The following is a 15,662-nucleotide window of genomic DNA, read 5'->3' as shown; positions in this document are numbered from 1 at the left end:
GGAAGAAGGGAGGGGTGGGGGGAAGGTGCTTTAAGATTTGGTTTTTATTTCTCGTTACCCTACTCTGATTTGATTGGCAATAAATTAAATTCATTTTCCCCAAGTCGAGTCTGTTTTGCCTGTGACGGTAACTGGTGAGTGATCTCTCCCTGTCCTTATCTCAACCCACGAGCCTTTTGTTCTATTTTCTCTCCCCTCTCCAGCTGAGGAGGGGAGTGATAGAGTGGCTTTGGTGGCCACCTGGCATCCAGCCGGGGTCAACCCACCACACAGACCTTAGCGAAGGGATTTGACTGAAGGGGGACAAGGAGAAAACAAGTGGGGTGTGCAGGCCCTAGAAGCAGGGCCAGTTTTCTAAGACAGGAAACTGGAGTGAGAATGGAAGGAGGTGTCTCATACACATAATTCAGCATACATATTTAAAAATGTTCACATGTGGTGGTTTTTTCATTGCAAAGACACACGGCAATTGATGGAGGCCTTTAAATGCAACAATTCCAACAACTTGAGGGTTATCACAGCGATTAGGGCCAAGATGCATTCTTGACCAGACTGAACCTAGTTAAAGACAGAATAAAGTAAGGCACCGTGGCCTATGAAGCAATGGGGGACTGCGTATCATGGCAGGAGAGGAACCACTCTCTAAAGCAACTGGAGACAAGTAACAGCTGTAATAGTAAAAACAAATAATTTGTATTTACTATCTAATTAACATTGACTTTGTAGTTACCATAGGAAGAAGATGATTAGTCCCATCTCATTCTTTAAAAGGCAAAAGAAATGGCTGTTCAGAAGAAGATACAGCTGATACTGCAGACAAATACTTTTCAGGTGTGTTTTCTGAAAGACACAACCAAGATGATAGCTTGTCACAATCTGATTTCACAGAATTTTGCTTTAGTACTGACTTAATTAACCAATTTGACAAGACATCCAATCAAGACAAGACTACCTGTTGTGTGTAGATTGAAAGACCAACTGATTTGTAACTTGCAGAAATATATAGTCACTTTACAAAACAGTTGGTAGAAAATCAGATGCCGAAGACACATTGCAAAAATCTGAACTCATCCTGGGCTCCCTATTTATTTATCTGTTCATACTGCAGACTGCAATTTAATGCAGGGACAGCATAAAGAACTTTTGTTTTGTTTTCTGTCCTGGAGATCTTTCTCCTGGCTACCTTTTGCCACCCAAATTCTATGAATTACCTACAACTATAACATTACCTACGATAGTGTGGTTGCATATATACGAAGCTCTGCATCGAATACATCAAATGCTATAGTTATGTGTATAGATCTTAAATATAGTATTTAGATATAATATATATTTATACTTCTTTACATAGTGTACGTACATCTAATAGTGGGAAGTGATGCATTTAAGAATTCTGTCAGTGGAGTCTGGCAACTGGAAATAAGGAGGAGGTGAGAGCTGTGCATTGACCATCAGCAAACGTTTCACTATGCACAGCCTGGGAGTCTTTGTTCCAAAGTCACAAGCCTTTTGATTTAAGCTGATACAGTTCCTTCACAGAGCTAGGTTAATTATCTGCAACTGTGCTTCTGATCCAAGGTTTTATTTCTTATCATATGTGCAACACTTTTATATTAACTGACTCAAACGACGTTTCTTTAGCAGTAGTTTATTTACGTACTAACTTGCAAGCGAATATTTAAAAATGGACCAGAGAACATAATAAAACAAGAGCTAGCACTGTAAAGTGCAGTGGTAAAAATACAAAAATGGGAGGTCAATCCATACATTGTCAGGTTTGCAGCTAACTTGCCGAAAGCCACCTGTTATTAAAGCATCTACTGGCAAAGCCAGGAGAGTGATACTTACATGTACAGGGAACTTCTGAAGAGTATTTGTAACAAATATTTGTTACTCTCTTCAATGGAAAATGTTTTAAATACATTGCAATTATTTTGTTTCCAAAACCCAAAGATATAGCCAAAATAGCGTAGTAACCTAATTACTACATAAATTCCACACTCAATAATGGAAAGCAGTGCCAGTCCCTTTTATCACCTGTGTGTGTCCAAAACCTGTTAAATAAGAAGTATGTAAATGAATGATAAATAGATAATCTAAATTAAAGTAAGGCCAGAGCAAGTAATATCTCATCCATCTTCTGAACTATTTCAGTATGGAACATGCTGTGTTATTGTTACCCAAAGCGTGTCTAAAAACAAAGCTCAACCTGTTACTGTTTCCACAACAAATGGAAATCGAAAATATGTGAGTATTAAAACCAAAATATTATATATATAAATATAATAAATATTTTCCAAACATACAAGAATTTAATGGGAAAGAAATATTAACTGCTTGGCTATGGTCAAATGAGATAAATCATTTTGTTACAGTATGACAGAAAGGCTGTAACATTTCCACAGTTAATGTTTGATCTGAAATTTGTCATGGTGGTGTGTTTGTTTTTTTTTTTTTAAATCTGCATACTAACTGTTTTGATTTGATTTGCCAATCCTTAAAAAATATTCTATTTTGTTTTTTGGCTTTTTTCTTTTATTTAACTGAAGTTCAAAAGTAACCTTATGGGGAAACTCAAAGTACATTTAAAGAAATTTAAAATCTGATTTGTTGGATACAGCTGAAGAAAACATGTTTTAATCCCATGTTTAAATTTTTTAAAATTATTTACAATGTTTTAGAAACATTTTACAGTAGGTAAACATTTTGATCATCTTACAAGCCAGTTTTTACCAAATGAGATGAGGTGGCTACAAATGAAAATATGAAAGACTTATGTTGGGTCCATAAGCACTTATAGAATCATAGAATCATAGAATAGTTTGGGTTGGAAGGGACCTCTAAAGGTCACCTAGTCCAACCCCCCTGCCGTGGGCAGGGACATCTTCAATTAGATCAGGTTGCTCAGAGCCCCGTCCAACCTGACCTGGAATGTTTCCAGGGATGGGGCATCCACCACCTCTCTGGGCAACCTGTGCCAGTGCTTCACCACCCTCAGCATCAAAAATTTCTTCCTTATATCTAGTCTAAATCTACCCCCCTTTAGTTTAAAGCCATTCCTCCTTGTCCTGTCGCAACAGGCCCTGCCAAAAAGTTTGCCGCCATCTTTTTTTATAAGCCCCCTTTAGCTATTCTATAAAATGACTTACCAGCTTTGTGTTTCATAATTACTATTACAGGGCCTTAAAAAGCTGATTTGAGAGGGAGTTCCAGTCCAAATGCATTGTCAAATTTATGCTGTAGAACAAAGTGTTCAAGGTGAGGAAAATAATACATTACAGTACCTAATGAATGGGCCAGGGTTATCATTAGTTGTCATTTGTTTCCTTTTTTTAATAATTGTTCATTGTGATGACAATGGAACGCTGTGTTCTTAATGATTAATGAAGTTGTCTTGATCTTTGATTTTCTTAAATATGGTAGGTAACTTTTATTGTAATGAAATAATCATTGCTAATTTAAAATAAAAGCTTAGTTTTTAGAATTAATAGAGAACATGCATACTCTAAAGGGTATTCCATTTGTTTATAGAGAAAGAGGTTCTTAATGTCCAGTAGATCACCTAACACATTCCTTTCAGCAATTCGGGGCCGTTTTCTAACTGAATTTCTTAATTATTTCATCCAAACTATTATTCAACAACACAAGGAATGTTAGTTCACTTACACGCTTTGACAAATTATTCTCCTGCCTTGAACACACGTTGCTGTAATTTAAAAATTTCCTTTGGCTAGTGTCAGTTTTTCATTTCTTACACTGTTTAATCATTAACCAATTCCTCTCTGTCTTCATAACGTCTCTGATACTTACTCTTGTTTTATGGAAGCTTGAACTTTGGACGAGGCAGCAGCTCATATTTAAATACATACATATTTTTATCTGTAGCTTGTGTCCTGATAACCTGCAACTCTAGGTTAAGAATTGAAGCCTTTGTAAGCGAATATATGTTATTCCAAAATGCAATTGAGACTTATGATATGCACAATAATCTGTTTGGAAAAAGAATGCTGTTTTCTTATAATGAAGTTAAAATGAAGCACTTCAAGAGCAGCTACCACTGAGTAAAATCAAAGCCACAGTAGTACTCTTTTCTCTTTAAAGAAGCAAACGTATAAGCAAATGACAAAACTTTTCTTTAACAAGGCAGAAAGAGTTGCTGATTTTGCTGGTCTGGCTATCACAAAAACTAGAAGTCAAAAGAAAATATTGATAGATCTTTACAATATTTAAGTTACACGTGAAGGAAAGTACTGAAAGCTAAAATTACATGGGTTTGCCTATATACCGTATATCTAAACTTCTTTATTAAGACTTGCTTATAAATTTCTCAGTGAATCCTTGAGATGTGATATTTATAACTAGGAAAGTTTAGTTCCTGTGCAAGTTGATTTTATCTGCAAAGGTCCACTACATTTTATTGCTTATTTTGAACTGTATTTTTATTCTTAGTTACAGAATTTAGATCCTGAACCTACAAGTCCTTGACCACTTCTTGTTTACGTGTGCATATGCTTTCAATATTCTTCTTCAGTCTTTCTTTCTTTCACTGGGATCTCTATTTGATAAGTAAGTAGACAGCAGTCTTCTCTCAGCCTCTATTTTGCTAGACTATTGCACTAGGTCTGGTCAGGATGGAGTTAATTTTCTTTGTAGTAGCTGGTATGGTGCTATGTTTTAGATTTGTGACTAAAACAGTGTGGATAACTCACCAATGTTTTAGCTATTGCTGAACAGTGCTTGCAAGGCCTTCTCTTTTTCTCACTCTGCTCTCCCCTACCACCCCCAGCGAGGAGGCTGGGGGTGCACAAGAGGTTGAGAGACAACATGGCCAGGACAGCTGACCCAAACTGAGCAAAAAGATACATCATACCATGTAACATCGTACTCAGCATTAAAAGGAGGGGGGGAGTTTTTCAAAGGTAACCATCGCTCGGAGACTGGATGGGCATTGGTCTGCTGGTGGGAGGCGGTGAGTGTTTGCTTTTGCATTACTGGGGGGGGTTTATCTTTTTTTCATTACTTATTAAACTGCCTTTATCTCAATCCCTGAGTTTTTCTCACTTTCACCCTTCCAGATCTCTCTCCTGTCTGGCTGGGGCAGGGAGTAAGGAAGCAACTGGGTGGCAGCTTAGCTGTAGTGTCAACCCACTACGATTACACTATGCAATCTCTTGAAATCATTTGCCTCCATTTCCATGATCTTCCTAGCAGTCCTCATCTGCTTCATTTTTCTTGAAAACAAGTGACCAGAAGCATACAAGATACTGAGATCTCATGAAGGATTTAGAAACTGGTGCTAATATTTTCATCTTCCATGGGAAAAAGGGAAATGGCTAGTGCCAGTGTTTTCTTCATGACTGTATCACACCGGTGGCTCATCCTTCAGTAATAAGTTCCCCTGCCAGAACTTTATGTTCGTTTCTTTCAGAATCCTGGAATGTCTGAAGAATCTATCACTATTTGCAAAAAACGCTCCCCCCCAAAAAAAAAAGCCCAAAAACCAAAGTCTAACCTGCTTAATTTTGGGTTACTCTCCATTTATCCCTAACTTCCTGACCTCTAGCACACAGCTTTTTTCTTGATCAGTCCTTTCTCCTTTTGCCTCTGGGCTTTCTGGCTAGTCTCAACGGTGCTGATAGGCATCACTGGTCCTTCCATTCCTTACTCCTGTAAGCAAATCATTCTCCTCAGACTGTTCTCTCTTGCGACACCCTGTGTTCCATTTTTGTTCATCCTTGGCTTCCTGGCTTCCCTCTTTTTTTTGTGTGTATGATGTGTTGCTCTTCCCTTATTTGTTGCCATGCAATGTTTTGTTTCTGCCCATTTCTCATCTTCATTCTCTAGTGCAATATACCTCTTCTTGCACATTATTTATCCTATTTTAGTCAGTCTCTACTTCTGCCCTGTTCTACAGTTGTGCGTCCTCAACTCTTTCTCTTTTACTTCTTGTGCAACAAAGGGCTGTAAATATTCTCTTCTTTTTGCTGTTACTGCTACAAATTTCCCTCTAAAATTGTACCATCACCTCCAGCTCTCTCTAGTCCTTGGATGTTTTATTGAGCAACATCTCAGGCATAAAGTGTTTTTTTCAGATCCATATTCAAGTACTGTCTACATTGTGCAGAGCTGAGTTCTACACCCATTCATTTGTATTGTTTCTGCAATTCTTCTCCTTCACTGTCTCCTTTGCCACAATAATTATAGCCTCCTTTAGAGAATTCTGCCTCCTCGCCCAACAAAAATCTCATCTTACAGCTCTTATTCTGCTGTTCTGTGTTTGTTGTCTCCACTAATTAATTGTTCTGTCTTCTTGTGCTAGGGCAATCCCTTTCAAGGGGACAAATCATCAAGTAGCTACACAACTAGAGTGCTGCATCTATTTAAGGTTGTGTATTGTACATAATATTTGAGCTCCTTCTCTATGCTCAGAAGCAGGGAGAGCATTTGTAATGTCAGAATCTATAAGATTGGGAAGAAAACCAGATGGCTTTCCCATTTGTATCCTAGTCTTGTAAAAAAAAAAGCTTCCCCCCCCCCCCAGCCACTGGCCAAAAATAAAATCCTATGTGAGCAGTTAAAACAAACAAACAAACAAACAAACCCCCCACCAAAAACCCCCCCCCCCCCCCCCCCAGGAGGGAAGCCATGGAGAGTAAAGATTTCATAAACTAATGGAAGTGACTAAAGAAGGAATGGAGCCCATAAAGCAAGCAATACTTCTGAACTAGATAGATGTTTCAGTATTGAGCCCCTAAATAAGTAATTCTGAAATCAAATTTTCATGGATCATGAGTAAGTTTTAGAGGAAAGGCATGTTCTTAGTGCCTTGTTGTGGAGTAAATACTGGAAAACAGTGCAAGTCAAAGGAGCAGACTCACTGAAGGACCTCACTGCTCTTTCATTCCTAAGTTCTGCTAGACAGTTTAAAGGGAACTACCAAAGGCAAACAAACAAACAAAAAAAACCCTGCATGTGAATTAGTGTCAGAATGTATTTATTCTGATGGGATAGAATTCAGAGATAAAAACAGAGAACCACATTAATGTACTCTGAGACAATAAGAAACTCTGTAACAGATGCTACCTATAGGTGCAGCCCTCTAAACACACCTTGAGAGTAATTTCATTTGTGTTTTACCAATATCAACAGAAAGTAATATTTTTCTATGATGGGATCTAGTACCAGGGCCTTAAATCCTTTTCCAATTTCTACAGACTATTCCCATCTATCTAGTACCAGGGCCTTAAATCCTTTTCCGAATCGAAGAAACATATTTCACAGCTCTGTAAGTTCTGTTCTGAAGACCATTTGATGCAGCAACCATTAAAAAGTTGCTTCTTTGCTATCACGGTGCCTGAATCCATTATGATTCCATAGCCGTTTTAATTCCTCTTCTCCCTTCCTACCCGTCTTTGCATAGAAGCCTAGGAAATCAGCCTTCAAGCTCCACCAGGTGTTACCAGCAGCTCTCCTCCTCAAGGTTTGAAGGCAAAGAGCAAGCTTTCCATGTTTCCGTGTAGCTTGTACCTACTGATCCAGAAAGGAAGTCAGTGGAATTACTGAGTGTTAAACTGAATCTCATGCCTGAATGCTTGGCTGGATGAGAGCCATAACATGCCTTAGATTGTTATGTCTTCAAGCTTTTATTCCACAAAACTAAAGTGCTTTCTCAGAAGTTTTGTATTCAGCTAGAGTTAGGCAGGCTAAAGTATTTTTGCAGCTGCCATTTTAAAATTGGGCATTCTTTAAATATTATTCCTATTTGATTACTTCCCTTTCATCCCCCTCCCCCCCAAGAACTACAGCTTTCCTTGTTTTTATTGTATAGTGGCAACTCTCCTGTGGAATACTATTCTACCTAGCTTATTCTGCTTGTATGTGAGTAGCGTTGACTTTCAAAAGAGTATTCTCAGTAATCAGCATGGCAGGAAACTCTTTCAGTTTAATCATTTATGCATTTATGTGTTCTTGGTTTGCTTAAATACTTGTTGATTTGCTTTTGACAGTCATCCAGTAGGACTTCCTTCTCCTACATGCTCTTGCTAACTGGCATTTATGCCAGAAAGTAAAGTTTGCAATGCCTGTTTGAAAATTTTGCCAAAAAGTCACAGTGATTGCTATTCCACTCAATACCTTAAACATCAGAATTTGAAATGTAAGAAGTTAAATATTTCCTTTGACCTTTTTTTGCAAAACACGCTTGAGGCCTGGGGCTCATACCGTTGCCTGATGAAGATGTGTCCTATACTTGGCTATAGGCCTGAGAGGAAGTTTGTCCTTGTCCTGGTTTCGGCTGGGATAGAGTTAATTTTCTCCCTAGTAGCTGGTACAGTGCTGTGTTTTGGATTTAGGGTGAGAACAATGTTGATAACACACCGATGTTTTAGGTGTTGCTAAGCAGTGCTTACACTAGGCTGCTTGGGGACTGGCTGGGCATCGGTTGGCAGGTGGTGAGCAATTGCATTGTACATCACTTACTTTGTATATTCTTTCATCATCATCATCATCATCATCATCATCATCATCATCATCATCATCATCATCATCATCATCATCATCATCATCATCATCATCATCATCATCATCATCATCATCATCATCATCATCATCATCATCATCATCATCATCATCATCATCATCATCATCATTATTATTATTATTATTTCCCCTTCCTTTTCTGTCCTGTTTATTAAACTGTTTTTATCTCAACCCATGAATTTTACTTTTTTTTTCCAATTCTGTCCCCCATCCCACTGGGATGGGCAGGAGTGAGCAAACAGCTGTGTGGTGTTTAGCTGCCTGCCAGGTTAAACCACAACAGTCCTTGGTACAAAGAATGATTTTATACCTTTCCAAAGAACCTTACAGTCACAGTAGCAGTGAAACCCAACAGAAGGGCTGCAGTATTTAGGGATAAATATTACTAGTTGAATATAAGTATGAATATTATAAATCAAGAGCTTTCCTTTTAGTCCGTCTGCTGTCACTAATTTGTCAGTCACAGTCTCAGAACAATGCATACTCCATGACCACAGGCCCCTTCCATTAATAGCTCTTGTTGAAATAGGGGTGCCAGGTCCCTATTTACATGATTGAGAGACCAGGACATCAAATACATTGCTTACTCCATAGGTTAGACTTACCCCTTGCCTGTCAGTTCAGGATCTCTCTTAAGCATTTTTTGCCAGCTGGCAAAATCCAGCCAGAAAAGAAAGTTAATACATGCTTCTTTCTTTTTACATCCTTCCATGTAATGCCAGTTTTTTCAAGGCATCAATCACTTATTAAATCATGAAAGATCAACTTAATGTTGTCCCGATGCAAGCATATATGACATTAATGCTAGGTTTGCTTGACAAACACCGTGACTGATAAATAGAGAAGCCCCAAGTTTTGGTAGTGGCAAAATTAATGAGTTAAAGGCATAGTCAGCAAAGTAAAGAGGAAGTACACAGCAAAAAAACTCATTTGTAGGGCACAGATGGTTAGCTTTAACCATTTATCTCCAAATGACCGCCCTCAGGATGCAATATGCAATAATTAGTAGAAAGGCCTTTCAGAGTATACTCTCCCGGATTAGTAAGCAGTTGAATCACAGGAGATTCAAAATGTTAAGGACATTAAGAAAACACAAAAAAAAGAGCCATAACTAGTCAGCACTGAAGTTTGTTTAGCAAAATGTGTCCTGATCTATATATGCTGTTAGGCACTCCCTGCAAATATTATTTGTGGTATTTTTCTGCCATGGCAACAAATATCCAACAAGAAACAAAAATACAATTAGGGATAAAATTTTTGTGCGTTTAGGGGTAGGATGTTATCATCTAAACCAGTGCGAAACACAGAAACTTAAACAGTAAAAAATATAAAGGACGTCATACTGATGCATAGAAGTTGGAAATCCTGAGACCATAAAATAGTTATTACAGGAGCGACTGCTGGACAAATAATATCTCAGTCTTAGCAAAATACTCAGCTCAGAGACTGTGAATAACATCATATGCTAATAGAGATCTGTAACACACTTGTAATAGATAGAAGACTAAAAATAGCAAATGCAGTTCTCAAAATGGTGAAGTAAGGCAGTATTTTCAGAGCTTTTTTAAAAAAGGAAAATTATGATCTATGACCCTCTCTTACAGTGATACTTTTACTGGAATTTACTGAATCCTGAAGTAAACAGGAAGGACGTAGTTTGAAATACTCTACATTTTCTTGTGTTTTGTTCTTCTTTAAAGAGCAGAACGAAATCCTAATGTGTGTCAATTGCTATAGCTTTACTGAAACCAATGAAGTTATTTCCATTTCCAGAGTTGTTGAGAATTTGACCAAAATGTTAACCTGTGAAAAACAGATTTATTGAACAACCGAGGAAAGTAGCACACAAACTTCCAAAAGAAATACTGTAAACAGATCAATAGGCAGAAAAAATTAGTATCAGGATTCAAAGAAAGAAGAACAAAATATCTCTACCATAGATTTGTTTCATATTTCTGTATTGGAAAGGCAAACAAATTTGGAAAGGAAATTATTTCTGCTTTGTATTACTCTAAATCACTTATAAATAACAATGCAGTAAGACTTACAGCAACTGAACGATCATCCTTAGTTTCTTGCCTTAGGATACAGGAAAATTGATTATTGGAAAAGCTCTAGTGCGTGCTACAGAAGTCTCCCCCTTTCATGTAAATTTTGAATGTATTTTTGTGGAATGTAACAAATTGTGAGATTGCACACTGAACCACTTTTTCTGTATGTATGCAAGTGGTGAGTGCAATACAGTAGTTGTCATTATTTGAGGTTTCTTCGGTTTGCATGGGTGATAGTTTTCCTTCACTTCTTGGCGGCCAAACCCAGAAAGTATAGAGGAATGGAAGAGGTTGTGTGTGTGCAAAGTAATGAGAGCTGAAGCAATACTAAATTATATTAAGCTGGTTCCTGTATTATAGCTCTTAAAAAAGAATAAATGGTAGTCATAGTTCTTAACAGTGCAGCACAGCACTCATCCAGAAAACTTCAAATTTTCCTTCAGACAGGGTAAGATGAGTCTACTAGCAAGTACATTCGTTTAAACAAAAGTGTTTTTAAAAAGATTGAAAAAAGTACTTCACAGGGATGTTAAAAGCATTTGTATATAAAATAACTGGCAATACTGTAAAGCACAAATAAATCCATGGGTGCCTTTATGTTATAAAGCTGTGTAGAACAATATTATTGACAAGGAGTAAACGCTTGGATAAAATTACAGGTCTGCACTCTGAGATTGCTTACTTCATTGATTTAACATACAAGATGTTAAGCCAAAAGCAACTCACTTTGTTGACAGTAATTAAGTGATAACAAATGTTTCCCATATTCTCATACAAGATGCAAGATAAACTGTAAGAGATGAAATACACATTGTAAGTTTAACCCATGACCACACTGCAAAAAGTCAATCAATTCTATTAAATTCATATATATGTATATATACAATATTTACAGAATTATGATTAGTCTGCTAAGTAAAAGAAACATTGTGGGAGATAATGCAGCCTGCCAGAAAAATTAATACTTCTTGCAAATTGGAAAGTGCACATCTTCAGATCAACATCAATCAATCAAAAAAAAAAAAAAGTCTCATTTTTAAAATGGCCTGCTTTCAGCAGCTCCCACTGAAATAAATGCCTGACTCAGCTGTAGGGAACTCGTCTAGTAAATGTGCCACATCCACCTTGTGGGAAGGCATAAGAGAAGGAGACGCTAAAGATAATATTTCCCCATAGCCTTTTTTTCAAGCAAGTTTTTTTCATCACTTTCGAATGGTAAAGCTAGAAATTAGTTCCATGCCATTCTAAGCAAGGGCTGATACAGTGTTTGATCTGCCTCGCAAACATAGTCTCTCCTTCTTAAAAAAAAAAAAAAATTACCAAAGTTATTAATAACTGTGTCATACTGTCTGGCTGAACGAGACTCGGTTTGCTGAAGGCAGTGTAGTCCTGCTGTCTTATATAGGCTTTTCTTTGCTCTCCCACCAGGACTGCTTACTGCTTGCTTGCTACCAAAGGAAGGTATCTATTTGTCCTGAATGGAAGCACAACATTGCAAACTAATTTGCTTTGCTGTCTTTGTAAGAACAGCTAACAAAGTTTTGTTTTGGCAGATATTCACCCAAATGCCACGTAAGGTCCACATGGTTGGTAAAGCTAGAATCAAATTTAGAAGTCACCAAAAATATGGCCATTCACATACAGTCTGGCACCTTCTGGTCTTAAAGCCAAAATAGGCATCATGCATACTGCACATAGAGACACGTGGCAGAATGCAACTGAAACGAAAGCAGTAAGGAAAATTCACATGAATTATCACAGATGAGTCCCAAGCTGCCACCTGGCTTCTGAAACTTCCCTGAGTAAATGTTTGAAGACCTTAAAACTTAGCTTGATACTGAAGTCTTATGACTGCATTCTCTGTGACTCATGCTATTAATAATAAATCTCTGGACATTTCAGCGCGGGACCTCAAAAGGCCAAGGAACCAGCTGACTCCATCCCCGTAAGCATTCCTCTTTGGTTTTTTTTGAAAACTTAACTGATAGCACTGGGTACCTATTTCCACAAGGGAACAAAACCAGAACAAAATGAGGTTGTGTTACACCTGTCTCAGGTCAGAATGAACACACCAGCACACTCTTGCTACTTTCAAAAATTACAGCAACTTCCAAACCAAAACCAGAGTTGCCATCAATGCAAACACTTATCCTAAGGATCAAGATAGTGCAATAGGCTTTTTGAGCAATGTTCCTCGTGCCCTCTCCATAAGACATGCAAACTAGATAATCAGCATAGCAGAGAGTATGGCTGAAATGTGTATGCTGAAGAATTTTACACTTTCCTTCCCTAAAATCAGGAACTTCTACATTTCTAACTGAGCTCACTGATCTTTGTTCCAACTCTCTTCTCCAGAAGTTGAACTTTTGAACTACTGAACTAGACGACTCCTCCTGAGAACGCACACCTAGAAGTTTTCAACACTTCTGCAAAAACAGGTCCAGGACCATTTCAGTCCCAGAAAACAAAACTTTCTTCTTAATTTTTTTCAAAATTTTACATCTGTTTGATTTTTCCAAAGCGAATTATCCATTCCTGCCACTCTAGAGTTACCCCTGCTGTATGCCATCTCAGAAAGTCTTTCTTGAAAATTGATTAGGCCAGATTTAGTACTATTTGTTTCACACTTGGATATTGAGCCTGCAAATTGCTGTGTCTGCTCTTTTCCCACTAGGTTTTCTACCTTTTGCTTTCAGAGCCTGACTGACATTACTGACCTTCGTCGTAGACCTGTATAGGCAGCCAATAACAGTTTTGCATCAGAGTCGCCATGCAGGAATCGTCTTGTTGAAAACCTGTTTTATATTAAAGCTTCTTTACACAGCTTCTGTACACTCAAAGGCCTGCAGAAAATCCTGTTGTAAGAAGTATGTCACACATAATGACTCTTCATTTGCCCCTGCTGGTCTCCAGGTAGTATGTACCTTATGGGTAAGTTGTAATAGGCAGATGAGAAAGGGTTATAGTCCTTACGGGTTAAAAATTAGGTGCATGTTCCTGATATGTATTAGAGAAGCACATCGAATTTAGGAATAGCAGAGCTGACTGTAGGCAAAAGTCCTGTAGGCCTGATGTCTCCAACCACAGCCAGCTGTGAATGCCAAGGGAAGAGTATACCGATACCTCCCTGGTATATCCTCCAATCTCCAGCAAAGGAGAATGCGGATAAAGCTTGGCAGATTTGGGGCTAGTGTTTTCAAGTTTATAACTTCTGTAGCCTTTTTTCCCTGCTGTTTTTCAGCACAGATAAGTATTTGCTTTTTAATGGATTTTTTTAGAATTTTATGTATCAGTTTCTTCTACGTAAATATTTTTTTCAGCTTACATTTCAAATTTTGACAGGCAATGGTAAGTTCTAAACTTAAAATATGATGGTAAGTAATTTAAAAGTGCAAAATGTTACATTAATGAGGCCTCTTCATAATGTAATTTTCTAAAGAGAACTGCTTTTACAAGCATGTATAACCTAAGGGAACATATCTTTCATTTTTTAGGTCAGCTTGAGTTTTCTAAAAGTCACAATATCACTACCTCGAGTAAACATACTTATTATTTTCAGACATTACAATGGAACAAATACCGCTATTTACCCTTTTCCTGAAAGCAAGTAGTTAATTTCTTTGTGGTTTTGATGTATTTATTTTTGTTTCAGTTCACCAGGCACTGTAAGAACATTTTTATCATTTGAAATAGCTATTTCAAAACTGAGAAGCCTAGTTGAAAAAGAGAAAACAAACTTTCTTTTCTCTCAGTTGCAAACTATGAATAAAAAAAATGCATGGAAGAGCTATCATTTACTAATTCTAAATACCTGCGACAATGTACCATACTTTCAAGATTACTTTTCGCACCAAGGCAGGCACGTACAGAATTCTTCAGAGCACATAGCAAAGTTGCATCCCATAGACCCAAACTTGTGGTCAGTTGAAGGGATGATAAATATCAGTTTATTCTATTGGTTTCAGTAAAAGAGTGAGGCATTTATGCTACTCAAAAGCCTAGCATATTTTTTCCAAAGGTGCTTCCCTGTCCTTCAGAAAATCTGAGGGATACTGAGCAAAAAGAATAACCTATTACTTTGAGAATGCTCCTTTTTTCTTCTATATCAGAAATGCTTTAGCTACTTGCATTTACCTCATACAAGACAAGATTCAAATATTCTTTGAGCATGTTACTTCCATTCTCATTTCTTTGGAATGGAGACTGACAAAAGTTGTAAGCAAATTACAAAACAAACTAGCAAACAAAAAAGTCATCATTCACAATCTTATAGGATAAAAACATTGTAACAGTTAAGAATCTGAGTGTATAACTTACAAAATTGCTTAAGAAATATGGCATGTTATGTTTGTTTCTGGTTAGAAATACTAAAAGTAGTACGTTTAAAGTAAAGGTTCCTTTCATTTGCAAAAATTTTTAGTGGTTATGTGAACTAGAGAAAATGACCCTTTCTTTACAAAATAGTTGAAGTATAAACAGAAATCAAAATTTAGATTCATGATTTAAATGAAGGGTTTTTTGCTTGCTGATACTTAAGTCAGGACAAAACAGGTGTCTTAAGTTGCTTTGAGATAAATCAGTCTGTCCCAGTTCTTGGATGCTACCATACTTTCAATATGGTATGAGCACTGAGCTATTAGGAAAGGTACTGGCAAAAACCTTCAGATCCTAGAAAGCACAGAGCATCACTACTAGCCCTCCATCTTGTTGGATCACCTTATTGTTGAAAAGTCACTTTTACTAAGTGTAATACAGAGCTTGAGTTGGCCTTCTCGACATTTATACATCAGTCCACTTTCAACGCTGTATCTTACTGTCCTGGTTTCGGCTGGGATAGAGTTAATTTCCTTCCTAGTAGCTGGTACAGTGCTGTGTTTTGGATTTAGGGTGAGAACAATGTTGATGATAACTCACCAATGTTTTAGTTGTTGCTAAGCAGTGCTTACACTAGTCAAGGACTTTTCAGCTTCCCATGCTCTACCGACTGAGAAGGCTGGAGGTGCACAAGAAGCTGGGAGGGGGCACAGCCAGGACAGCTGACCCAAACTGGCCAAAGGGACATTCCATACCATG

The 15,662-nt window shown here is 37.6% G+C and overlaps 1 protein-coding gene across 7 annotated transcripts in view; it reads right to left on the bottom strand.

Moving 5' to 3' along the window:
- The window catches only part of IL15 (interleukin 15), a 55,236-nt gene that overhangs the window by 18,797 nt on the left and 20,777 nt on the right, over positions 1-15,662 (bottom strand). For 6 of the 7 annotated variants that reach the window (XM_019474881.1, XM_019474879.1, XM_019474880.1 and 3 more), the window contains one exon: positions 731-840. In XM_019474881.1, coding sequence (XP_019330426.1) covers positions 731-840 — 110 coding nt within the window. Of the gene's footprint in view, positions 1-730; positions 841-3,149; positions 3,177-15,662 lie in introns of those variants that run through there. The other variant, XM_009290319.2, reaches the window with a different exon arrangement.

The sequence above is a fragment of the Aptenodytes forsteri genome, unplaced genomic scaffold, assembly GCF_000699145.1.
Source record: "Aptenodytes forsteri isolate BGI_AS27 unplaced genomic scaffold, ASM69914v1 Scaffold125, whole genome shotgun sequence".
Taxonomy (NCBI): Eukaryota; Metazoa; Chordata; class Aves; order Sphenisciformes; family Spheniscidae; genus Aptenodytes; species Aptenodytes forsteri.
The sequence above is the reverse complement of the archived record's forward strand: the minus strand, read 5'-3'. Positions and strand labels throughout refer to the sequence as shown.